This window comes from Carassius carassius, chromosome 2, assembly GCF_963082965.1.
Source record: "Carassius carassius chromosome 2, fCarCar2.1, whole genome shotgun sequence".
NCBI classification, from domain to species: Eukaryota; Metazoa; Chordata; class Actinopteri; order Cypriniformes; family Cyprinidae; genus Carassius; species Carassius carassius.
Genome location: NC_081756.1, coordinates 33,023,829 through 33,049,386, shown reverse-complemented (window position 1 = coordinate 33,049,386; position 25,558 = coordinate 33,023,829). Strand labels below are relative to the sequence as shown.

General features: G+C 37.4%; 4 protein-coding genes across 7 annotated transcripts in view; 1 reads left to right on the top strand and 3 right to left on the bottom strand.

The window, feature by feature from the left end:
• Positions 1-835: 835 nt before the first annotated feature.
• Positions 836-4,740, bottom strand: LOC132109112 (membrane progesterone receptor epsilon-like). The gene has a single exon (XM_059515291.1). The coding sequence runs from the start codon at positions 3,678-3,680 to the stop codon at positions 2,565-2,567; it is 1,116 nt and encodes a 371-aa protein (XP_059371274.1). The 5' UTR covers positions 3,681-4,740; the 3' UTR covers positions 836-2,564.
• Positions 4,741-12,381: 7,641 nt separating this feature from the next.
• Positions 12,382-15,147, bottom strand: LOC132097897 (ankyrin repeat domain-containing protein 46-like). Its single transcript, XM_059503886.1, has 4 exons — positions 15,072-15,147; positions 13,784-14,126; positions 12,681-12,839; positions 12,382-12,599 (listed from the first exon to the last, which is right to left on the bottom strand). Exons 2-4 carry the CDS (start codon positions 14,092-14,094, stop codon positions 12,383-12,385), a joined length of 687 nt encoding a protein of 228 aa, XP_059359869.1. The 5' UTR covers positions 14,095-14,126; positions 15,072-15,147; the 3' UTR covers position 12,382.
• A 1,307-nt stretch (positions 15,148-16,454) lies between these two features.
• Positions 16,455-18,694, top strand: LOC132097905 (serine/threonine-protein kinase pim-2-like). 2 transcript variants are annotated; one of them, XM_059503901.1, is made up of 7 exons: positions 16,455-16,506; positions 16,913-17,007; positions 17,114-17,164; positions 17,478-17,856; positions 17,961-18,137; positions 18,266-18,354; positions 18,503-18,694. In XM_059503901.1, the coding sequence occupies exons 3-7, from the start codon at positions 17,147-17,149 to the stop codon at positions 18,512-18,514; spliced, it is 675 nt and encodes a 224-aa protein (XP_059359884.1). In that variant the 5' UTR covers positions 16,455-16,506; positions 16,913-17,007; positions 17,114-17,146; the 3' UTR covers positions 18,515-18,694. The 2 variants fall into 2 exon arrangements, 1 of the variants encoding a protein (XP_059359884.1); XR_009422793.1 differs by lacking the exon at positions 16,455-16,506 and having other exon boundaries at positions 16,917-17,007; positions 17,961-18,216; positions 18,298-18,354.
• Positions 18,695-20,280: 1,586 nt separating this feature from the next.
• The window catches only part of LOC132109076 (collagen alpha-6(IV) chain-like), a 141,071-nt gene continuing 135,793 nt past the window's right edge, over positions 20,281-25,558 (bottom strand). For 2 of the 3 annotated variants that reach the window (XM_059515288.1, XM_059515290.1), the window contains 9 exons: positions 25,180-25,296; positions 24,760-24,921; positions 24,560-24,658; positions 24,318-24,467; positions 24,072-24,188; positions 22,590-22,781; positions 22,085-22,371; positions 20,524-21,868; positions 20,281-20,461 (listed from right to left, as the gene is read on the bottom strand). In XM_059515288.1, coding sequence (XP_059371271.1) covers positions 21,608-21,868; positions 22,085-22,371; positions 22,590-22,781; positions 24,072-24,188; positions 24,318-24,467; positions 24,560-24,658; positions 24,760-24,921; positions 25,180-25,296 — 1,385 coding nt within the window. In that variant the 3' untranslated portion in view covers positions 20,281-20,461; positions 20,524-21,607. Of the gene's footprint in view, positions 20,462-20,515; positions 21,869-22,084; positions 22,372-22,589; positions 22,782-24,071; positions 24,189-24,317; positions 24,468-24,559; positions 24,659-24,759; positions 24,922-25,179; positions 25,297-25,558 lie in introns of all 3 variants that reach the window. The other variant, XM_059515289.1, reaches the window with a different exon arrangement.

Sequence of the window (25,558 nt, the reverse complement as noted above, 5' to 3'; positions counted from 1 at the left end):
TAGCATAAGCCGAGCACAAAGTTGGCAGACTTGCATGATGGCAAACAAAAGTCCCGAACAATCCAACAATGCTCTGTCAAAACTGCTGAAACCTTTCGACTTTGTAGACAACCCAGCTCAATATATTAAAACAGGAAAAAAATGTACATTGGGTCCCAGTCAAGATCACAGTCTAGCGCAGACACATTAAGTCATTTATGTGCAAATCATATATTCTGTATAGATTTTAATACTACACTTGTGCAACACAGTACAACAAATTCTTTATCTCATTATACGATACAATAGTATTAAGTATGAGGCTTTCAAAACTCAAGTTATTAATGAATGATGAATGGATCCCTGTGAATGATGAAATACATAAAAGACTAAATATATAAAAAAAATATATAATATGTCCTCACAGCTATTGCAACTATTTGGCCTGCCTGACTCTTTGACAGTCACAACATCTGATTTATCAATGACCCCAATTTGTAATTCACAGCAACAGAAAGACATGTTTCCAAATAAGTTAACATATATTGTTAAACCACAACAATCTATCAGACTAAACAACCTGTCTGTTTTGTCAACAGGTGTTTCATTAAAGCACTTTTCACACTCTCTTCAAAGAGCACCACTGACTGAAATGATCTGATTGGATGAAGGAACATTTAACAACCCAGCAAAAGACCAGTGACAAATCAAGGCTGTATGCAGTACAACAAAGCTGAATACAGCCAACAAGTAACACTTTCTAGAAGTTATTAATAACTATGATTTAGGCTACCACAGACATTTTTGTGTAATGCATGACTACAGTTAACCTGTTTTATTTTTTTCAAAACTGGACTTTACATGTAAAAACAGTACTTGCTGATATGTTCTTCAAACAATAGTGCCTTTCGCACTGCTTTAGTTCCAGAGCTAAATGTACAAAGCTAAAGTACTGGGACGATTTTGCGCAAACTACTTCCCAGCACCATTTAAAGGGTTGCATTCGCATCGACAGTGTGTACTAGGAAGTGACGTAAGCCATTTGACAGCGACATAATTTGTGGGCTGCGTTCTACAACGAAAACAAAGAAGAACTACATTAACAACAGGCGGATGGAGGACGCTGTGATCAGAGCTGTGTTTTTGTTGTGTCTCGCGAGTTTCACAATAAAGGATATGGAATGTCGACGTATAGCTACATAAAGCGATTGAAAGAACAGAAAGGAGGATTAAGAATCTCCAACTAGAACTGGAAGTTCTACATTTGCTACAAGTACCTGCACTTCAGCGTCAGTTCTTCTAACGCTGTTCTCCATACTTGCAAAATAAGTTGGCCTATCAACGTCTACTTACGTCACGGGTAGTGTGAAAACGCCAAAAATTGGGTAGTTCCAAAATTAGTTCTGGTACTATGAAAAGATTCATGTGGTGCGAAAGGCCCTTATGATATGGCTTCGTCTTTGCGAAGGCCTTCAAATGTCAAGTCATAGAGAAGCGTATACAATCAATAACAATGCATAGTTACAGTAGCTTAAAATATAGCATTTTAACTGAAATCTTCGGTTACTAGCTAATGCTGCCACACACCTTAAGGTCTATAATCGACAGTAATGACAGTATAGAGTGAAATATAATGTTTATTAAAAACTGTGAAGGGGTGTAGTTTAGCACTACAGTAATGTAAAGCAGCATGCGAACTCCACCTCTCTCATTTCCCTTTGCTTCAAACATTTTTGGCTTATTTGTGTTTGTCTGCTTTTCCTGTTTGAAGGGTTTGTTAAAAAGAGGGAGGAAATGTAAGTGGGCAGATGAGAGGAAAAGCGACACAGTGATAGATAGACTGAGAAAAAGAATTTCAGTGATGGAAAGTGTTTCAATATAAGGTGTCCTAGTAAAAGCTCAATAATGCATCATGCATCATACACCCCTCTTGAGTGAAACTTATGTGAACTTTCTGGAAACTTCACTCAACAATACAGTCCCTGGGGAGCAAACGTGGCAGAGTTAGCTTGCTGATTACAGAGTAGCGAGGACTTTGACCACTTGACAGCAAAAAACACCCTACCTCCAGCGTCCTTAAAATAAAACCTGCTAAAACATTCACAGTTTTTGTCAATTAATGCCTACTGTGTACTTTTTCTTTCCTGTGGCCATATCAAACTTAATGGGACAGTTCACCCAAAATGAAAATGATGTCATCATTTACACACCTTAATTTGATTACAAACCTTTCTTTCTTCTGTGGAACACAAAAGGCTTAAGATTTGATCCCTTCATCGTACAACGTGACAAAGACTTGGAATATACCAGTGTATTCATATGGTTTAATTTCATGTTGGCCTTTATGTCCTTCTTAGAGCTCGAAAGTTCTGGGTCCTATTCATAAATATTCAAATATCTTGTGTTTTGCAAAAGAATGAAAGCCAGATGAATTTTGAAACAACTTGAGGTGCAGTAATAATGACAATTATCATTTTTGGGTGACCGATCCATTTTATAAGTCATACTGCAGAAATCATTAAAACATTATTCAAAACATAAAATCCAAAACAAGAACTTTAATCCTGAGCAGCATGCAGTGCCTCCTAATGTCCCTTTATCTTTTTTTGCTCTGGTTGGTAGATCTGATATGCCTGCCAACCAAACCAGGCTATGACACATGCTATGCACCCCTGCAGGAGCACCATGACCCCATAGGTGGACCAGAGTGTTGGTCCAGGAAGCCTAGGTGGCGTTGCAGATGAAAGTACCAAAGTTGGATTGAGAAGCAGGTCCCAAATCTCCACTTTGATCATTTGCAGTTCGTCCAGTATCGACAGGAACGTGCAGCAATGGAACCACTGATGGCTGTGACCCCAGATATCAAAGATCCCAGGAGAAAAACGTTCTGGGATCTTACTGATATTGAAGATGGCAGATACCACCAGCCAAAAGCAATGACGGTAGAAGAAGGCAGCCATGGTGGAGAACAGATGAGGGGAGGAGGATGATGGAGAGCTCACAGAGAGACGGTAGAAGACAGGAGTGGAGGAGATGAAAAACGGAAGGAGGAAGACGAGGGTGCGGACAGCATAGCGGTACTTCCGCCAGCACTGTCTGGTGTTACAGCAGGTGATGACGCATACGATAGCGATCAGACAGGAGGAGGGGATGTAGAGGCTTTCAAAGAACTGTTGCACCTGAGTGTGAAAAGATGCAGAGAGCCAAGACTCTTCATCAGCATTCAGGCTCTTTCTTCGAGTAGAGTTCTGTCCATCAAATCCAATCTCTGGTATTCCTGCTTGAGGATGGATGTAGTAGTAATACGCTAGTGAAGAACCCACTGTATACGCACTAATAGTCCCATAGTCCACAAAGAAACAGATTTCACGAATGATGAGTGACATAGAGTTGAGGAGATGAGCCAGACTGCTGCCTAGCAGCAGGTACAACACTCCCAGGAAGTAGTTCCAGAAAGGGTAGAAAAAAGGATTGCTAGGTTCAGGTGCTCCTTCCCACGTGAAAACCTCCAGAAAGTGATAGGTGAACACAAAGATGGGGAGGAAGTGTGTCCAGAAGTTTCCGGTCTCATTGGTGGGACGAAAAGCAGAGGCTAGGCACTCCCGTAGACTGTAGTTGGGGAAACGATAACCAGACAGAATGAAGTTCTCAGTCACTTTTGGTGGAACTTCAGTGTGACGTAGTAAAGGAAGTGACCACATGACTGGACCGAAAGATAAATTCACAGAGTAGCGTAAAAAATATCTCCTGATCTTAGAATCATTGTTGAATTAGATTCACTGACTGATAACATGTATAGCTAGCCCTACGATGTTGTAGGTAGTCGTTACATAACTAGTATTACTTGACTTTCAAACTCGATGACATCACAGAGACACAACTGTCATTTTAATAATCCTTTAGAAGCTTTTATGGAGTTCAAGCGCAGATTTCAGATGGCAAAGGCAAATCCCATGGCTTAATACAAATCCCATCAGCATGTACTGAAATGACTGTGGTTTTAGCTCAAATAAATAATCCTGCTGTTGCAAGTGCAAAGGTCAATGGATCCAGGGTCCCTTTTCCCCCGTTAGCTCAAGTCTTTAGAGTTATCGACATGGTAGATTCTGCTTAAAACAATTACGATTTAAAAAATAAATAAATAATAAATAAATAAAGCAATCGTGGAAGATGCTTCTTTATCACTGTTCAAGTCTTCCAAGGCCGTGACGTTCATGTCAACTGAGGTCCACACGACCTCGGTCACACGTGTAAGCAAACAGTGAGCTGTTTTTCAGTGCGGAAGGTCTCTTTTGCTTCTCCCGCATTAAAGCTTTTGAAAGTAGGTCATGTGGGACACGGACGGTCAGACACCGACCGGTCTCTGAAAACGAGTGCCACCCCTCAGTGTATTATTCGTGCTCCGCCGCGCATCGGCCAGATTATCTCGCGCTATCTCATATGAAGATGCACTGCTGTAACGTTAGATTAGCCTAGTTGACGATCTCGAAAACAGCCGTTTCATGCAGTCTCACAGCGGCGTTTTTACCTCAGAACCGGGAGAGAGAACATCTCTCATGGTTCAGCTGTCGATGTGGCGGCTAATTCCTCTATTTTCGCCCATGTTAAATACAGCTGTGCTGCTTTAAGCGTCTCTTCGCTCGACATTCGCATTGCGGGTGCTGTGTAATCCGGCACGAGATCTTTCCAGGAAGGAGATTCATTTCTGCTCGACAGCACTTCTGTCAACCGGCGTCCAGTCCCTTTATCATTAGATAAGAGATTGCCGGCCGTACATGTTCAGGATAAAAGCGTCAGCGTTGCCAGCTCCGGGAGCAGCGCAGCTCTTTAACGTGATGCGTGTTTTGAGGTCTTTTGAAGTGTACGACTAATTCTCTCTCTCTCTCTCTCTCTCTCTCTCTCTCTCTCTCTCTCTCTCTCTCTCTCTCTCTCTCTCTCTCACACACACACACACGAATACCATCTATCTATATGTGAAATGACAGTTTTGTATTTTAGGGAAAGCATCTGTTTGTTTTAAACTTTAAACATTTTGACCAAAAGGCCAAGCTGTTTTAAATTTAAGCCACAGACAAAAAGGTTAACTTAAACTACTTGATATTTTGTAAAAATATGCAACAATATCCGTTCTGTGTCTCATATTTGTTACAGTAAACGCAGCCTTATTTACACAATACAGTGCTTGCTGAAGCATTCTGCATTTCAAAAAAATCAAATGTAGGCTACTGTGTCCTGTACTGTGGTGGTATAGTAATAATAATGTACTTACATAAAAATAGTGTTTTTAAGTCAGAACCCAAACTCATGTTATGAACTCAGTTTATTTTAGCTTACTAGCAATAAAACACAATTTGAATCACCAAATAAACAAACTTCTAGGCAGTCTGAATTCTTCATAAAGACACAACATAACATTTCATGAAACCTTTTTGTCACAGCTCACAGAAGACTGTTAACCTGCTAGCTTCTCTGTTCAATTACTGTATGCACAACAAACACCCATCTGAGTCCTCCAGCATAAAGCAGTCTATTGTGTAGCCATGAAAGGTGGTCCTACAATGGACTACAGTTAGAGAATATATATCTTTTACACAGGCAGCTGTTGGTTTAGCTGGGAGACTGGGCAGCAAATGTCTGGTTGTGCTGATTTTGGAATATTTCTAAAGCATGTTGTGATGGAACACTATTTGTCATTTTTCAGTGGTCATTTACAGTATAACAATCATCCTCTCATATCATAAACATGACTTTCGAAAAAGTAGCAGTAGTAGTAGTAGTAGTAGTATTAAAAAAAAAAGAATTACTCTTCTATATTTGAATCCTTTTTCATATGCTGGAGCACCTCTAAAGATCATATTTTATTTAGACATTTTAATTAAATATTTAACGTGTTTTCCTGACATTTAAATGTGAATAGGTCAGCTGACTTTGTGTGGGCACACTGTAGTTCCTATAAATACAGTTTTTAATACATGGCATTCAGAAAACTGCCATTGTAGGAGCAATATAAAAAAATGCCATCTATATTGACATTTACAGGTATGCATGTGTATATAGGGCTGTCACGATATCAGATTTTTCACTACACGATTATCATGACCCAAAAAATAGATAACGATATATTGTGATATATAAATCTTGAAAAATACATAAATAAATAAATAATGCTCTCAGTCAAATTCATCTTTATTTGATTTTTTTGACAAATGAAACACACCATTGAATACAAAAAGAACAACTGCACCAAACAGATGAGACTATAATGCTAACTTTTAGTTTGTTACATTACAAAGTACAACATTTCATAAGAATGACAAAACTTTTTTTTACTTCCTTCAGTGAACTGATTCTTATCACAGAATTAGGCAGAAATTGTATTTTTTTGATAGTATTCTTTACAGCGATTATCCTATAAATACATATCCTTAGTAAAATACATGAGATGGCTTGAATAACATGTGTTGACTGTCTTAATCTTTTTATGTTTCACTATATAAAACATTTCTTTCTGCATTTTACTCATCCACAGCAATAGCTGGATGAAACGTCATAAGTTCTATTACTCCTATAAGTCTTGCTTATGGACTTTCTGTGCAGGGGCGTCAAGTATGAATGAAACAAATTACATGAGAGAGTAAAGCATTCCATATTGGAGCTGGCGCTGCATTATTATGTGTGTACTATTCATTTTAAGCATCGCTAATACTGGTATATTGTGACACCTGTAAATAACACCATTAACAATATTTCATTATCACGATTATCATCAATACTGGTATTTAATGACACCCCTGGATGTGTGAACCCATGTGTATATGTGCTTATTTACATTAGCAAGAAATATATACATTGATCTTTTGGTGGTTAGGGGGTGAGCTTTGCTGTATGGCAGTGTCTCGATGATTGACTGGCTGCTGTGTATTTGGTGGCCACTGGCCTGAGGATTAGCCAGGAAAGGCCTCTGTGGGTATTGAAGTATAGGTTATTGAAGAGATATGAATGTGATATATGAATTCAGTATCTATTGAGGTGAAATGGGAGTAGGTGGGAGAAGATCAGATGTGTCGCCATAGTTATCAGATGAAAACCAGACTTCAACCTTAAGCAGATTACATGCTTCACATACAGCACAGAAAAAAACAAACAATCAAATTCAAGGCCCCCAGCGCTCTAATACCTCAAACAAGTTGAGACTGTTTCTAATCTACGAGACTCAAGTTGTCAGGTACACACACACACACACACACACACACACACACACACACACAAATTGTAAACTGTAAATTTCACAAATGAATGCTATGGTGATGATTTACACGTCAAATCCTGTATCAGTGTCACTGGAAATGAATTGTTCCCTCAGAATTTGAGAGGACATTTACAAAGTAAAGGTTAATACGATAAGAGGATAGGAACTGCCCCCTGTGACAATTTACAGAATTATATTAATTACTACAACCACATACTGTATGATAAAGGCAAATTAACTGTTAAATAGTGCTAAGACATAAGATAACAAACAGATGAATGGCCGAATGCACATGAATTTCAGAAGAGGAAGAACAGATGTGTGTTTGTGTCACCTGATGCCTGGAGGGCGCTGATCCACGTGATATGCGAGGGATCGGCAGTCTAAATCCTGCAGAAGTACATGACCACACAGGTTTTGAATAGTCTTTGCAACATGCTTTGTGATTGATGCATTGTGGTTTTCGGCCTAATAAAAAAGATCATGCATGCATTCACAATAAAAAAGTGCTTTCTATCCCAATTTGAAACTAAACTAAACATTAAAAGCTGTTGAATTGAATACACACACACACACTGACATCCCATATCCAGATACATCCTCACCAATTATCAGTTCTGGTTCTGGACCCTGGTGTGCAAAGGTCACCTGAGGGAGAATGATGGGTATCTATTGGGAAGATAATGGTGTAAACAGGATCTTAAATTCTGAAATCATCCTTTGTTTTAAAGGCCAGATAACATACAAAGCAGGGAAATGGAGAAATTATGAACTGAGAGGTCAAAGTATATACTAAACACCTGTTTTAACACATGCTGTTCGTGGGCTAATCGCAGTTTCCAAAGGGTGCAACCAGTGCTTATTCAGGACAAAGAGGTTGATAAATATACCTTGTATAAATACCTAGGAACCATTTTTGATACAACCTTAAAGTTTCAACAGAATACAAAGGCTATTATCAAGAAAGGTTCACCAAAGAAATATCTTCAGTATATTGAGTGCATTTTGTAATACTTTTATTGAGAGCGTCTTGATTTTTTCATTCCTGTGCTGGTTTCCATCTATTTCTATAAAGAATAAAAATCGCCTCCAAATTATAGTTATGACTTGGTTGAAAAATATCTGGTGTGCCACTGTGGAGCCTACCTGAATTTTATGAGCAGCAATTGATAAGGAAAGCTTGGAGTATCATGAGTAAATGACACGCACCCTTACACATGCACTCTGACATACTGCCTTCTGGCAGACAGTATTTAGTATTAAGTGTTTGACCAATCAATTTAAGTTTACTTTTGTGCCAGAAGACATTCATATTTGTAATTTGTATTTTATTAAGCTCTCTTTATGTGTCTGTATAAATTATTATATATTTCCTAAGTGGTTGAATTTACTATGAAGCATGTTGTATTGTAATTTAATTATGTGAAAGTGTCTGTATTAATGTTTCTTCTGTGATTCAATTCTTACAGTTTGTGTTTTTATGTTTATTTGGGAAGAAGTTGGTGATGTGCTACCCATGCCCTACTGCAGTGCCCCCTGTGGGATTAATAAAGTATCCATCAGGAGTCACCCAAAAATAGATTATTGCAGGCAGCATGCAATAAGGAACACTTGGCACTTTCATTAGGTTTCATTAATGGTACAAAAATATTTTAAATAAGTTATGTTCTTTTGAACTTTCTATTCATCAAAGAATCCTACAAAATATTAAATATTATAAATATTTTCCACAAAAATATTAAGCAGCAAAAAATGTTTCTTGAGCACCAAATCGGCATATTAGAAGGATTTCTGAAGGATCATGTGACACTGAAGACTGGAGTAATGATGAAGAAAATTCAGTTTTTCCATCACAGGATACATTAGATTTTCAAATGTATTAAAATAGAAACTTAAAACTTACAATATTACATATTTTAATGTGTTTTCAAACTGGAGCCTAGATCAAAACCCCAAACACTTTTAGGGCTAACTGCAACTACAATTAATGCAAAGCTATCCTTAGTGACTAGTGAAATGTCTAGCTGTCAATGTTGTCATCCTGCAAGCTATGATAATCACTGAATCGAAGTATGAACATGCGTTCTGCAGGATATTCCAGTCACTTAATCTAAAATCAGCGAACACAAGGAATTTTGCAATGGTACATGACAGGGCCTTTCAATTAATATCAACAAGTAATTTACAGAACAATCATAGTAAAGCACTCAGCTTTTACAAGTGCAAATTCATACATTAAAACACTTTATCCATCATCCATCAGACAGAGCATACTAATGCATTTACTGAAACATCCACCATGTTTCTCAAACACACACACTTGTTTTGTGTTTCTCTCATCCAATGACTACTATTGATTTTTACACCAAGCTAATGATATTTTCTATCATGTAAACCTAATCCTACCATCACACATTTTTGGTTTTTAATTTTCAGACAATGGCTGGTCTCAGTCTCCAAAAGAAAGAATTCACAACCCATATCATCTATTAAATATAATGGAACTGACTGTACAGTCCCTAGCATTACTGTAAAGGTTATTGTTGTAGAACATAGTTGTTGCTACATTGGTTGAAGGTTACACTATAGTGTTATATTTGGTTGATTCTTACATGTAATAGCCTAAGAAGGTTGTGGCATCCAGCAGTATAATAACTAAAGGATTCAGCTTAAAAACAAGTGATTCCTACACCACAGAGAAATTCTAGAACAAAGAAAATAATCATGTTTTGGATTTTGCCTGTGACACAGGCCTGATCTAATCAAATAAATATTTCCCCCACTGTCTTTATTGCTTTACAGTCTATATCTTTCTCTTGATGTCTTATTCTCTTGTTTTTCTATGTTGCATTTTGTGGGTCAGCACATGCTAAATATGTTCAGACTTTTTTTTGGCTGTTTGTTGTTTCTCTCTCTGAGTGGTACCACCACTGAATACTGTACATCTTACAATCAATCAACCATCTCCCCCTGCTGGGAGCAATCTATATCAAAACCCAAAGAACCATCCAGATGAGTCATTCAGCTTCAACACACTCTATCCATCATAACGAGAAAATCAAATGTCTGTCTGGATATGACCACTGGTTAGCAGAGTTGTGTGTGTTAACAAGTAATGATTTAAATATAAACTAAAAAAACTGATTCAAAAGAATGCTACTAGAATGTATAAGTCTATCATGTATTTCCACCTGCACCAGGGGCAGTGTGGGACAATTATAAAAATAAAATAGAACTGTTCATTTAGTTATAGAGTTATAGCTTCCCTCAAGATTTTCCAGTGGGTTTTTAGAATACTGGTTTCGATTTAGTAGTACAAAAACCATTAAAGTTAAAAAAAATAAAAAAATAAAATATATATATATATATATATATATATATATATATATGTGTGTGAAAATATGGAAAGTGTAATCAACATTTGTAACCCTTTACCCTAACCTTGACACAAAATAAACCGCAACTTGTACTCCTTTCATTAAGATTTTTCAATTCTTTATGTTTCAACATCTTTTATGTCAAGAACTGACAAGAAATGCTGCACATATTTATTTCTATGATAACAATTATTAAAATTATTCACTTTTGTTGCTGTGTGTGGTTTACGGTCATTTTAGAACAGCTGAGACAAGTCAATGTAACTGTTCTTATCATTTCAGGCCATATTTAGCTTCAAATATTCTTGTGGAAAATATTGCTCAGAACACAAACATGGTGCAAAAGCATTTAATGATGAGGGAAAACGTTTCTTATTTTAGCAAACAGAAAGACCCTTTAAGCATTTAGGATTATTTGTACACAAACATAAAAATAGAATAAAGAATCTTAAATAAAGATCTTAATTGTCATTTATCAAACTGTTATCTGAATCCCGATGGCCATTTATTGGAATATGTAACATTTTACATACCATTACTTTAAAACAATATTCCATGTAACAATGTCAACTGTTGAATCACAGATATGTAAATAAGCATATGTATGTAACGACGTCGTACTTCCACACACTTCATATACAGAAAAAAAATAAAGATTATAGAAAAGGAAAAGAAGTAAATACTGGGATGAAAACATGATGCCTGATCTAACCTACAACAGTCATCATTTACATCACCACTGAAATGATTACAAGTGTATATGTCTTACTTATCAACCAGTCGGCCAGGTTCAGTGATCATGGAAAGATCTGTGAGAAATGGGTTTTTAAATACATTAACCTTAACCTTTCAGTCTTCCTTCAGAGCACAGCTATCATCATGTGAACACCGTCACTCACCTCACCTGTGACAGTAACAAGACTGTTCCTAAACTTCACATCAGACTGAATCTAGTACTATGAAGAACCTTCAGTGTACCTTCAGAGTCCACTCAAACCTCCCTTTAGTCGGTTCCGAGATAGATAACAATCTGTGCCCGGTTGCATGAAACTCCTTAAGCTAAGAAATCCCTTAGATATAAGGTTATGGGTACCCTTAGTGAAACTTGGGTTGCAAGAAAAAACCCTAAGGGTTTCCTTAAGGAACTTAAGGCTGTTATTAAGTTTTCCCCCTTAATTATCTAAGTGTTACCTTAAGCGTTGCTACAAAGTCCTTAGTGGCCATTTCACCTTAATAAATTTAAGGGACCAAAACAGCTCCCTTAAGTCAACTTAAACTCAAAATACGATGGCTGATTTAGTGTTAATTGAAGAGGAGGAAATACCAAGGCGTGATTTTAATGATCGTAATAATCTCTTGGAGACGATGAATGGTTGATGAAAGGCTGAAAAGTATTATTATTATTATTATAACCACTTACGAAAACAATAATTGCCTTTTCCTCCTCTGTCCAGTTTGGTTTACGTTTTTTTGTTTTCTGTTATGTTTGTACTCTCCATAGCAAAAATATATTAATACAAGTGTGATTTTAGCAAGGGTTTGGCTTTGTGGTTCGTTATGTTCTGTTTACTGTTAGAAGTAGTAACTATAGCAACCACGGCGATCTTTGCCGTATGTAGTCAGAAACTACTGTGAAACGCTTAGTATAAACACTTAGGTAAGGGTGACAGTTAAAAGGTTTCTTGCAACGCTCTTAATGAAATCCCTTACCTCAGGGATGTTTTCTCCCTCAGGGAAACCCTCACTTAAGGAGTTTCATGCAACCGGGCACTGGCCCTCAATGGACCAACTCCAGCTGACTTGCAGAAAAAGGCAGTACGCCACTAACATAGTAAGCAATGCCCAAAGAAAGAAGGGCGATGACCACCAGCAGCAGCAGGACCCTCCAGAAGCCCAAGTCCTCCACAAACTCCTGCCAGGTGGAGCGAAAGCTGGACAGCACACCCTCACTGTTCTGCTGGTTTGGATTCAGCAGCGAATGGCTCTCCATCGCACTAGGAACAACGTTATTCTGTTAGGAAGAAAGCTACTGAAACATGTAAAGTAATGAAACTATGTAAATGTGCAAAGCTAACCTCTCACTCTCAGCCATTTGCATGGCTTCAAGTTTGGAGTGAGCTCCTCTGTTGAAGCCCTTGACCTCTTGCTCTTCCAGCCCTTCCAGCAACCGAATGGCATCTTTATTTACCCCTCTCCTCTTAGCCAGCACCAGTGGTGTTGACCCATTGTGGTTACTGTTCCAGTGTTAAATAACAATTGAGAAACTTTACATAGAGTCAAATAATGATAATAATGACATCACTACAAGTGGTACTGCTGCAGGAAAATAATCCATGAATACAACAGCTCTTCGAAACAGTATAACACATTTTATTTCTATTTTATGAAAGTGGTGGCTAACTTTCATTATAACTTCCATTGTTATTGTGGAAAAGATAAAATTGTATTAATAAATAAATAAAAAAGAAAGAAAAAAACATAAAAGGGTACAACAGAAATACACCAGGGTAAAAGGTGAATTGTATTTTATTTTTATTTATTTTATTATTATTTTTAAAGCATTTCATAGTTTTATGCAGCGAACGTGAAATTTTATATTTACCAAATACATTCTGAGATAAAGGTCTTGTTCCTGGTTTTCAGTTTTGTTCAAGATATCTATAATCAAGGTTTTTTCAAAACCGAACAATATGTAAAAGGATGACTTTTTCGTTTGTTGAGATGACATGGCCAGATTCAAACAGTTAATGTAATTGAATTTAAGTTAAAGATAATAATCATACTTATAATGATGCCATTATATATTTTTAGTATTACATTTGTTTTAAATAAACAGAATATGGCACAAACTAAATTGATTTACTAAAGCTAAAGTGACTTTGAACAAGTATGTTATGCAAAACCTATAGTGCAAAACCTAATTACACATAATTAGTATACCCACTTTATACCATCAATACTTTTTATGTTTTGTTTTTTTTTCCTAAAATGTGTTGCTCTGTCAATGTTCAATAAATAAGATTGTAATACACAGTGAAAACTGTAGTAGTGAAAAACACAGGTGTGCCACAGTATTAGTCGCATTGTACCCAACATTAAAAAAGAAAGAAAGAAAGAAAGAAAGAAGTAACAAACACTTACCAATAATTGTTCAAATAAATATATTGGTATATCTCACCAAATATCAATTTTGAGCCCATTGGACACCAGGAACTGAATGGTGTCCACATGTCCACACAGGTGCAGTGCAGTGTTGCCCTGATAGTCGGTGGCTAGCAGATCTGCACCAAACTTGTGCAGGAATCGGCAGATGTCCACATTACCTCTCGCTGCTGCCAAATGCAGACCTGTGCGGCCCCTGTGGTTGCGGATGTTGGGGTCGCAGCCAGCCTCCAGCAGACGCCGAGCGAAACTCAAGTCCCCATCGACACAAGCCTGCAGTAACGGTACACTGGTCTGCAACGAGTCATTGATGAAGACATATGACATGTCTGAGTCGGTCTCCGAAAATTCCAGCGTAACTGAAAAGCACAAATGTATGTTCGACACCTCATAATACAACACTGAATAAGAGAGAAAGAGCTTTATTGCCAAGTGTGCTTACACTGGGGCTGCACAATTAATCAAGTTTCTAATCACAATTACAATTATGGATGCCACTATTATGTAATCATTCAAAGCGGGAATTAATCGTTCAAAGCCCACTTATGTTATTCTGTGTGCGTAAGATGCATTTTTTTCTTTCTACATGTTATCTTAAGGGTTTTTCCATTGTTTTAATTTTAGTTTTAGTAAAGCATTATAATACCATTCATATTTGTACTTTTTTTAATATCGTTTAAAAAAAAAGAAACCAATCCGATGTATAGTTGACATTTGAGGCTTAATACTATTAAAAAGCACAATGTTTTTTTTTTTCAGTTAGAGTGTTTTAAGCTTTTTTATTTTCATATAAAAATATGGAATGCAGTTGCAATGGTATAAACATAATTCAATGTAACTTGTGGTAATCAGAAGTAATTAATAATCAAAATTACAATTTCAAGGGAATAATCGACAATTATGATTTTTGTCATAACCGTGCAGCCCTAGCTTACACGCACATGGAATTTGTCTTAGTGAGTCCTAAATTAAAACATCTGAAATATAACAAATGATCAGTGGTCTTCAGCATACAGTGGGCTTAATTTTCTTAATGCAAAATATCATTTTTAATTTAAAAAAAAAAAATTCTTGTTGATTATGAGGTGAAATATGACCTAAATCTAAATGATGTGCTAATAGTCCAGAGACGAATCTGCTGATGGTAAAACTAACTTAGCTCTGTTGTCAAATGTAATATAACGTCATTACTGTAAACAGCTCTATAATACTAGAATCAGTGCATGTTTATCAGCGTGGATAACATCTGAAATCCGACAAATCAGGGCATTTATTAACACACACTGTTGAGGGTTTATAGGTACCTGTTTAGTGCAGCAGTATCACAGGAGAAACGTCTTGTGCTTGTTCAAGTCCCGTTCTGTCTGTCTGTTGTTTGTGAGTTACAGTGGTGACTCTGAGTTAGAGCGCGCACAGCGCCCCCTGCTGCTGTGGGGCGCTGCTGTCTGAAATCACGAATCCCTCTGTTTTGAATCAGTGCTTTCGGAGCTTGTATCAAACTCGCCATATCACGAGATATCGGCAAATAAGGATACGGACGTCATACTGTTTTGAACTTTAGTTTCAAAACATTTCAAAATCCAGTATTATTTGTTTATTGTCTGTCTACCTTGTAAAAGTTGTGTTCTTTTTTTTTTTTTTTTTTACTAAATAAAATATAATCAAATCCCGATGGTTCCCTAATAGTGCATTAGTGTTATTAATAGTAATAAAGCACAAACAGGCAAAGCATTCATGTGCAGTATGGCTGTCCAATAAAGTAAATGCCAGAAGATAATCTGAGGGCCAGAACCCAAAGTCTTTTAATTTCCATTTCTCACCAGAACACACTGGTCACTAGACATTGGTGCTGACACATTGACTTTGGGTTAATTAATAGTTCAAAACGAGCGTGCATTACAATTACGAGCCATTCTATAAGGTGACATTTCAGCACTTGACAAACGGACAGCGACTCCCAAGTAGCACTTAAAGTTACGTGCGATTGTATTAAGTGAATTTTTGAAAAAAAAAAAAAAGCGCGTGAAATAATAACGATCGATTGTAAAACGCTCATTAAGCGCTAAGACCAATCGTTATCGGGAAACTCATTTCAAGGAGGTTCTTTTTAGCGGCCTTGAACTTAATTAATTCCACAATATACACGAAATAGCCAATTGATATATAGATCCACCCCCCCTCTCTTATTTATTTATTATTATATTTTTTTCTTTTTTGCATATTTTTTAAATCTAATTTTTTTCAGCACTTCAGCGCGAGTTTTTATGACGTTTTTATGATTTCTATGACACTTAGAACGTTGGTATTGCAGTATTTAAAGGCCTGAAAATCACTTGCTCACTTTGTTTGAAAAATCGGAGTTTCTGACAACAAAATCACACACGGTTTTATCGTGGGACAGCTAAATGCACAACTAAAAAAGCGCTTGATATGGAGTCTGTACACGAACCCTGTGAATACACCAACAACACGGAGGAGAACCATCCTGCTCATCAGCTCGAGACGCCAGCTCCTGGTGAGACTGATGGCGGGAGACAGGAGAAAAAGAAACAGTGCTGGAGGTGGCCGTTTGGTCCTGGTGAGACCGATGGAGGTTAGAAAGGAGACGGGGAGAGAGGAAAAAAGAAGAAGAAGTGCCTCTGGAAGTGGCCCGCTCTCCGCTTTCCTCGCCGCAGAACTGCGAAACGTGGAAGAAGCTCAAGCTTGCGGCGGCGGGAACATCTCGCAGACATGACAAGGGTACAGTCACATGAGGATATTACTAAGTGATATGACTGATACCAAAACCTCTGTTCTGCTTTTTATAGCAAAGAATCACTGTCCCAAACGCTGCTGTCTTTATCACACCAAGTATTTTAGAGTGAAAGTTTAGAGATCAGAAATTGAAAGACCTGAAATCACAGCATGATTGGAGAACAGCTTTTATTTGGTGCCAAATGCATTATGTGAAAATTCAGTTTGAGAAACAAATCTGTTGGTTTAATATATATCAAGTCGAAAGTGCATCGAACCACTCCAATTTCAAAATGCAGTATTTTTTATTAATATTATTTATTTTTAATAAGAAAATGTTATTATAAAATATCAAATAAAAATGGAATAAAACTGCATTTCATAGTAACTACAACTGTTTACTTTTTGATAGGTTACATTCTGAGGCGTTATAAAATTGGTCCCAAGCTGGGTGAAGGAGGATTTGGCTTGGTGACCGCAGGGACTCGCCGCAAGGATAGACTTGAGGTTTCTTTTTTTTTGGCCTACAAAACTTTGCATATCTCTTCAGGATTCTTGATATTTATGATCACTGTGCACATGCTAACTGTTAACTCTTTGTTTTATTGATCAGGTTGCTGTGAAATATTCACTGAAGTCACCAAACATGCCATTTATCAGAGTGGTGAGTGGCTGTGCCCTCTGTCTCATTGCTTCTCAGTCTCTGTTTTCAGTTTCTAATATCTCATATTCATGTTAATCACAGACTACAAATGATTTGTGAACTGTTTTGATTTGTGGACTAAGGGTGCGTCCAAGTACTACATTTGTATTTGAATTTACTCCACAAACGTTGAAAAAGTTCTATATAATATGGATATGGGTAGTCTGAATGAAATTCGGACAACTATATAGTAGGGAAGTATGCAATTTAGAAGACAGCATAAGTCTTTCTTTGGGAAACCTCCACCATCGATCCATCATGTTTTCTCTTTTAGCCCGGTCATCCCAAACGCCTGACCAGGGAGATTGGCCTGACACTTATGGCCAATAAGAGCCCCAGCTCCCCTCAAATCATTAAACTGCTGGACTGGCAGGAATACACTGGCCACTACATCATGGTCATGGAGCGGCCCTTGCCTTGCATGGACTTGCTTAGTTTCATGGAGCTCCACGGAGGAACCCTCAACGAGGGCACGGCACAACATGTTATGTGGCAGGTTGTTTGTGCCGCTAACGTGTGCTGTGATAACGGTGTCTTCCATCGGGACATCAAACCGGAAAACCTCCTGGTGAATCAAGACACCATGGAGGTGAAACTAATTGACTTTGGTTGTGGTGCTCTCATGAAAGAAACAGCCTTCAAAGTTTTCTGCGGTATGTTACACAAACGTCTTTGTTCATTAGCTCACAGAAACACATCCTGCAGTCAGCATGCTGTGGAAATGTATTAAACATCAGACAGAATCTCTTTCTTCCAGGCACAAAAGAGTACTTTCCTCCAGAGTTCAAGCTCACTGGCAAATACCATGCCAAGCCGATGACAGTGTGGTCCCTCGGGATCCTGCTGTTTGAAATGGTGTGCGGGGATTTTCCCACAGCCAAGGACCTGTACATGACCGCTGCCAACATCTGGACAAATCCAGGCCTGTCACAAGGTGAGATCTTCATCAAAGAAGAAGGAGGACAATTTGAATTCTAAATTGGCCGGAAAAGGCCAATAGCTTCGAAAAGATTGTAAGTGTAATCTAATAATCAGACATCTCTCTCGATTGTTTTTGCACAGAATGCTGCAGATTGATTTGTGATTGTCTTCAGTCTGAGCCAAAGAAGAGACTCACTCTGGAGATGATGCATCTCCATGACTGGTTTAAGGTATGGAGAACTTATAAACTAAATGGTGTTTCATTTTTGTTTCTTTCTGGTTTAGTTTGATCATCAGTCATATAATCATCATAAACATGTTGCCAAAGTGCTGTAAATGAAATGTATTTAGACAATACATGTAATGTGTTTGATTCAGGTCATGGATTAAGACTTGGAGAGAACATCAGAAAACAACATCTGTCCCAGCCACCCTTGATTTCTGTTCTCAGTCTACTTTCCATCTGCCGGCTGACATTAGTGGCCTCTCCATCCCTCCACTCAGGCCTTAGCGTCTTGTTGTGCCACCAAGTCCTTGATTTAAAGCAGTATATCTGGCAGTATTGCTTGCTTGGAGATTAAAAGTTATTTATATATCATTATTGTATTCATTTTTGGTATTTTGTATAAAAAAATAAATAAAAAAAAGATCGTAAGAAATGAAATAAAATAAAAAGTATAAGAAATGTGTGAGAAATTGTAAGACTTGTTAAAAAAAGTGTAATAAAATGTATAAGAAATGTATGTTTACAATAATTTTGCACTGTTTCAAAAGTGAGTGAGTGACGTTATGTGTGGCCAAGTATAGTAACTGATACTCAGAATTTGTGCTTTACATTTAACTCATCCAAGTGCACACACACACACACACACTTTGTTTTTCATCCCCTTGGAATTATAAGGTTCTATCTGCATTACGAGTAGTTTTGAGATATTGAGTTTCAAAGTTTTTGTGTTCCATTTGACTGTGTAGATAGAACCTTATTGTTTTTTAAATAAAAAAGTCCCATAATGTAGACAACATTAAAAAATCTATCACATAATGTAAAAATGTTGACACAGAATAAGAATAAGTGAATAACTCAATTTTGACAAAAATGTCAGATAGAACCTTATAATTCCAAGGGGACGTTTTGTGAAAAGTGGGGACATCCCATAAGCGTAATGGTTTTTATACTGTAAAAACTGTATATTCTATGGCCCTACACCAACCCTACACCTAACCCTAACCCTAACAGGAAACTTTGTGGATTTTTACTTTCTCAAAAAAAAAAAAAACTCATTCTGTATGATTTAGAAGCGTTTTGAAAAATGGGGACATGGGTTATGTCCTCATAAGTCACCCTCTCCTTGTAATACCTGTGTCATACCCATGTCATTGCACAAAGTTGTGTCCTGATATGTCACAAAAACACGCCCACACAGCATTGAGTAGTGAATGAATACACACCCGGAGCAGTGGGCAGGCATTTGCTGTGGTGCCCGGGAGCAGTTGGCGATCTGTGTCTTGCTCAAGGGCACCTCAGTCATGGCTATAGACAAAGACAATTTATATGAGACATGCCACTTCCTCAATCCTCAATACAACTACATAAGGAAACCCATAATGGCAAAGATGGCGGTTGTGTGCAAATGTCCCTCCCCTCCCGCTGGAAAGCCAATCATCTGCTTTTAACAGTCAAGCCGGGAAACATTTAAGCCTATCGTCTGGTTCCACTGACGTATGCGCACAGTTGAGGAACCCTTGTGCATGCGTAGTAAAAGTATAACCTGTGGGGAAAAAGGCGTTTTAAACCTTATTTTGGGGCAAAGTCATCAACATTTTTCAGCGATTTTTATTATATTTTACTGCTGCTTCTATACATATAGTTTTATGTCCCGTAGACCAGTGAAAGTGCAGTTCTGAATCTATGCCCATTAATTTAGATAGGAGCCTGGTCTTGTTAGTCTGAAATAGCTGCCCGGAGGCGTTGCCAAGATGGCGGCCGAGTGACACGACTTGCCTAAAAGGATGGAAGAGTCCATCACCACTCAAAATGTACTGATATAAACCCAAATCTGAGTGCCAGTGCTATATTGGCTATATATTTCGACAGTCACATGGTAATAAAGATTGAAAGTTTTACATCACAAGAACAACTTAATATGAGACAGCACTTAAAAGTTTTAATTCTTTTATTTGAGAGGTTTCATACATGTACTCACTGTGAGCATTCAGATCAAACATTTACAGCACTATACCAAATTCTGGAAAATGTCGTCCTCTCGTGTAAAAATGTTTAACAATCAGTTATGAACATTTACAGTGTTTCGAAATTATACATCTCTTTTTTTTAGTCTCATAGCAGTAAAAACTAAAGCAAACTGCCCACTTCTGACAGCCAATCTTCACAAATGTACATTGTTTTATTTGAGAAAATAACCAAAAGCAATATAAATGGGGAAATATTATTAAATCTTTCCCTGTTATTAAATTTACAATGAATTGAATACATCTTTCTATAAAGTAGGTGAAATGAATAAACCATAATCTAAATACTTACAGATGCAATGAAATAAAACACAGAAGAAATGTATACTCATGGCTACCAATGAGAGACTTAGTGGTCATAGTGGTTATATATCTTTCTAAGAGACTGGCTGACTTAAAATGAGTCTATTTAAAAATATATTTATATTATACACATTTTTGGTCATGTAATGAATTACTGATGCTGAAAACCTTTACCTTAAAAGACAAAGAAAGGATCTGTAAGGTATTAAGCATCCACATAATTTATGTTTAATGGATGATTAAATGTTCTCAACAATAAAAGAAAATAATATATCACTAGGTGAAAAAGATGAATTTAAATCAACTACATGTGAAAGAACGTTAATATATATATGTTTTTTTTCTTTTCTTTTTTTGTTCAGTGCTATTCATACAGGATATGTATGGGGTTAGACTAACCATTTCAATTGACAACCATGAGGACAATCTTATTCATGAAGATGCAAAGTGCAGGTTTGTCCATTTTTGCTGAATGGTAAACAAGATTAACGAATGGTTAACATGAATGAGAAGAAAGCACCAACACAGGCTACTGAAGCCAAAACATATACATGAAATGCAGTATTGTTTTCGTCCCTGCATGGATTCATTTGGAAAATCAAGGTTTATTATTCCGTGCCATCCACAGTGAGTCTGGGATGCACTCTCTGAGGTAGCCGTGAATATGACCAACAACTTAAAGAAAATGTTTTAACACAGAAACACAACATATTATTTTCAACATAGCACCGTGGTTGATAAACAGATGAAGAGTAAAATCTTACCAATTTACCATGGGCTCACCTTAGCCCTTCAAATCATCACTGTTGGGTATCAAGGGCATGAATCTAATCAGTCAGTTCATGTTCGGTTCTTTATCTTCCTTTACTCATCTCATCCAATCTTCTTTCAGTAGTTTGGATAAAGTCTCCTGCTGTGCATCTATACAAGCTACAAGATCTTCATGCAGACTTGACAGCGACTGATGAGTGAGAGGTACTCGACTCCCTTCAGCGTCTCCTGGGAAGGACCATGGATGAACTGTTTGTTCAGCTCTACTATGGTCAACCAGAAACTGTACTTGTTGGCAAAGTAGTGGCAGGTGCCGTGGGCACCGTTGCACTCGATGAAGGGGGTGGCACGGAAATCCTCCAGACAAGAACCGGGAGACACCAATGACTGACCGCCTCCTTCGGCACCTGCGGCTGTGTGCTGAAGGACAAACATACAGTGAATGTCATAAGTTATATGTAGGTAGTCTTTACATTGCCGAAATAAAACATCCTTTAGTTAATAGCTTACAAATAAAAATATTCAATTTTCAGCATACCTTTATCGTATTAACTGTCAAGCGTTTGAACATTATTTTATACAGATGAGTGAACATGTAATAGCTCAGTTGATGTGTGTGGTATAACTCAATTTTACCATAAGGAAGGAGTAACCAATCCACAGACTTCTCCAACCCTGAGGGCAGGTCGGTATGCTGAGATCCTGGCTATGGATAGCGATAGCTTGAGATGGAGCCTCGCACACTGAGCAGCGGCTAATGTACTGAGATATCAGCTGATCTGCCACAGGCATCATGGGAATGGGTGCTGTGGTGGACAGCCAGTAGGATTTGTCATTGCGACTAGCGTAGTGGCAGATGTCATTGACTGTGCAGTACAGAAAAGGGATGGTGCTGAAATGCGGCAGGCAGGAGCCGGGCAATCCTGTGAGGACAAGAACATTGGATACAACTTTCACAACATTATCTTGAGGTTAGTCAGCTTATCAGTATATACAAGGAAAATTGTGTATATTACATAGTCTACAGTAAATTGATCCACAACAATTCATATTCCAAATCTATTTCAAAACAGAATGATCCAAATTAATGAAAATTCGAAAACATCTGAAAGCCCTTGTAATAACAACCGTAGTGTCTCACCCAGGTCCTGGTTGTGTGCTTTCTCCTGCCCCTCTACATAGAGCAAACTGTATCCCTCCCACAGCTTGGACATGCCTTGAGGACACATGGGCACCTGGCTGGACTGGCTGTGTTTCACCAAAGTATAACCGATACTGCTACTGCGTGCCGGTGGACCAGGACGACCTTGCATTCCTGGTGAGCCACGCGCTCCTGTAGAAGATATGTCAAAGTGGAAGAACTTGAAAGGCAGTTACAGAAGGGAGATTTTTGTGGTGGCCGTGCTTTAAAATTAAATTAATATAATCTTATTTCAAGTGATGATGGATTCTGATTTGAGCCCTACTGTAAAGTTAACCCTGCCTTCTTTAAATATTTCTAAATGATTAACAGTTGAAAACATTTGTTAGAAATTTAGAAAAGTAATAAAAAAAGTAATGAAATGTAATCAGTTGCATCACTTTAATAAAGCAATTTAAAAATGTATGCTACTTATTACATTTTATATAGGGTATATATTATGTTATATAAAAACCTATTACATTCCCAAAGTAACCTTCCCAACACTGCTCATAAATATTCAGTTAATTAAATATCTACCTAATCTGACCACTAAAATGACTTCTGCGGGTGTATCTTATGTAATTACAGCGATTGGCTGATATCAAATAATATGATTTGATAGAAAATAATCAAAATTATTTAGCTGTTACCACATAAAGCACATGAGTGCAGAATAACCAATCAAAAGTAATACATTAGTTTAATGTTTCTCATCTGGTTTTGCTTCAGAATCCCAATTTTAAACTAGAAATCAAGTGGCACAAGACCAGGTCAAAAATGTCTGTAGCACAAAAATGTTTATTAAAAAAAAAAAAAAAAAACCTTATTGCAAAAGCTCACCAAGGCTGCTTCTATTTGATGGTCATATGAAACTATTAAAATCAATACAAATGTTGAGTTGGTGCTCAAGAAACTTTTATTTTTATTATGCTGAAAACAGTTTCTGCTTAATATTTTTCTGGAACCCATGATGCATTTTTTTCAGGATTAAAAAAAAAACAGCATTTATTTGAAATATAAATCTTCTGTTTTATTATAAATGTCTTTACTGTCACGATAAATCAATTTAAAGCATCCTTGCTGAATTAAAGCTTCTCTCTAATAATTTTTGAATAAACAATAATCTTAAGGAAGTTTGATGGCTTACACAGCCACCAATATATATATATATATATATATGGTTATATGGCTAGTATTATTTAGTATTATTACTTTTTTCAAATTATGTATATATGTATGTATGTATGTATTTTCCCCTTGGAATTATAAGGTTCTATCTGACAATTGTCAAAATTGAGTCATTCATATATTCTTATTTACATATTAACTTATTTACATTATGTGATAGATTTTATATATATATTTAAACCACCATTTGAGAACCACTGCTCCAAAACATTTATACAAAGAATGTAAAAGGTAGAAGGACACTCTTTGTACCTTGGGTTCCTGTGGGTCCTTGGATTCCTGAAGGTCCAGGGTCACCAAAAGTTCCAGGAGATCCAGCTGCACCAACAGGACCAAGTCTACCCATTGGCCCTCTGGGTCCTTTGGGACCTAGAGAGGTTTCAGAGGAATTGAAATTAGAGTTAAAATATAAATAATTAATCAGACTTTCTGTTTAATATTTCTTACTTTTTTCTTACCTTCTGCAAAGACAATGAATAATAAAAAAAAACCACTCACCTGGGACTCCTGGACTGCCTGGTATACCTGGCATTCCTGCCTGACCATCAGACCCATCAAGACCTTGTGGGCCCTGTTCCCCAAATGGCATACTGCTGGTTATGTTACGTGGGAACACAGTACCTGGAAGTCCCTTAGGACCGGGAATACCTGAGAGGACGATAAGCAAAAGCTGATGTTCAATAATGCTCATGATTTATTACTGTTAGCTAAATCTCAAAATATACAAAATGCTTACTGACCTTTTAATCCTTTGGGTCCATTCCTGCCAAAATATCCTGGTTCTCCAGGTAACCCCGGTGATCCAAGTACACCATCAAAGCCAGGGTCACCTCTTTGTCCTTGTAAATCCAGAGCACAAAAATGAATAAACTCCAATGAATAAACTATTGAAACACAGTAAAAAGAGACAGGGCAATATTATAGCAGTAGAAAAAAACACCTTTAAAACCAGGACTGCCTTGTATTCCAGGGGCTCCAAAACCACCGGGGTCTCCACGTGGTCCTGGTATCCCTGGTCGCCCAGGAAATCCAGCATCCCCCCTGTCTCCTTGGACGGTTCCAGGGCCTGGTGGACCAGGCAGGCCAGGAGGGCCAAAAGGACCTACAAATGACCAAGTTCAACTGATTTCATTGTATCACAAGAACTATGAGCAACTGCTATTACAAAAGGTGAAGTTCACACTCAAAGAGCAACAGATCTACCTGTACAAGAAATTATAATTGCTAGCCCTCTACATCAAACACTTTTTTGATATATATATATATATATATATATATATATATATATATATAGCCCAAGAAAGGATATGTTCTTTCTTAGAGAAGCAATAAAAGTAATGAGAAGAGAGATGTCCTGTACCTTCTCGTCCATCTAATCCTGGAAGTCCAGGGTCTCCGGGAGGACCTGGGATATTAGAAGAACTAGGGGGGCCAGGGGGTCCTTGATTACCAGGGAAGCCTCTCGAACCAGAGGCACCTGGAAACCAAGATTTCATAATCACTAAATACATATAAAATCACTAAATGCAAATAAAAGAGAAACGAAGCAATGACCCCATAATTACTTGTTTTTTTATTTTTGGTGTGATTCCCACTCAACTTTTTAAATAATTAGCTGGATGGCTCAGTAATTTTTTCCATTTATGTTTACTACCATTTAGACAAACTACATGTATTTACAGTTTTAATTTTTTTCTTCCAGACTTTCCTTTTCATTCAAATTAATATTTCCCTTATTT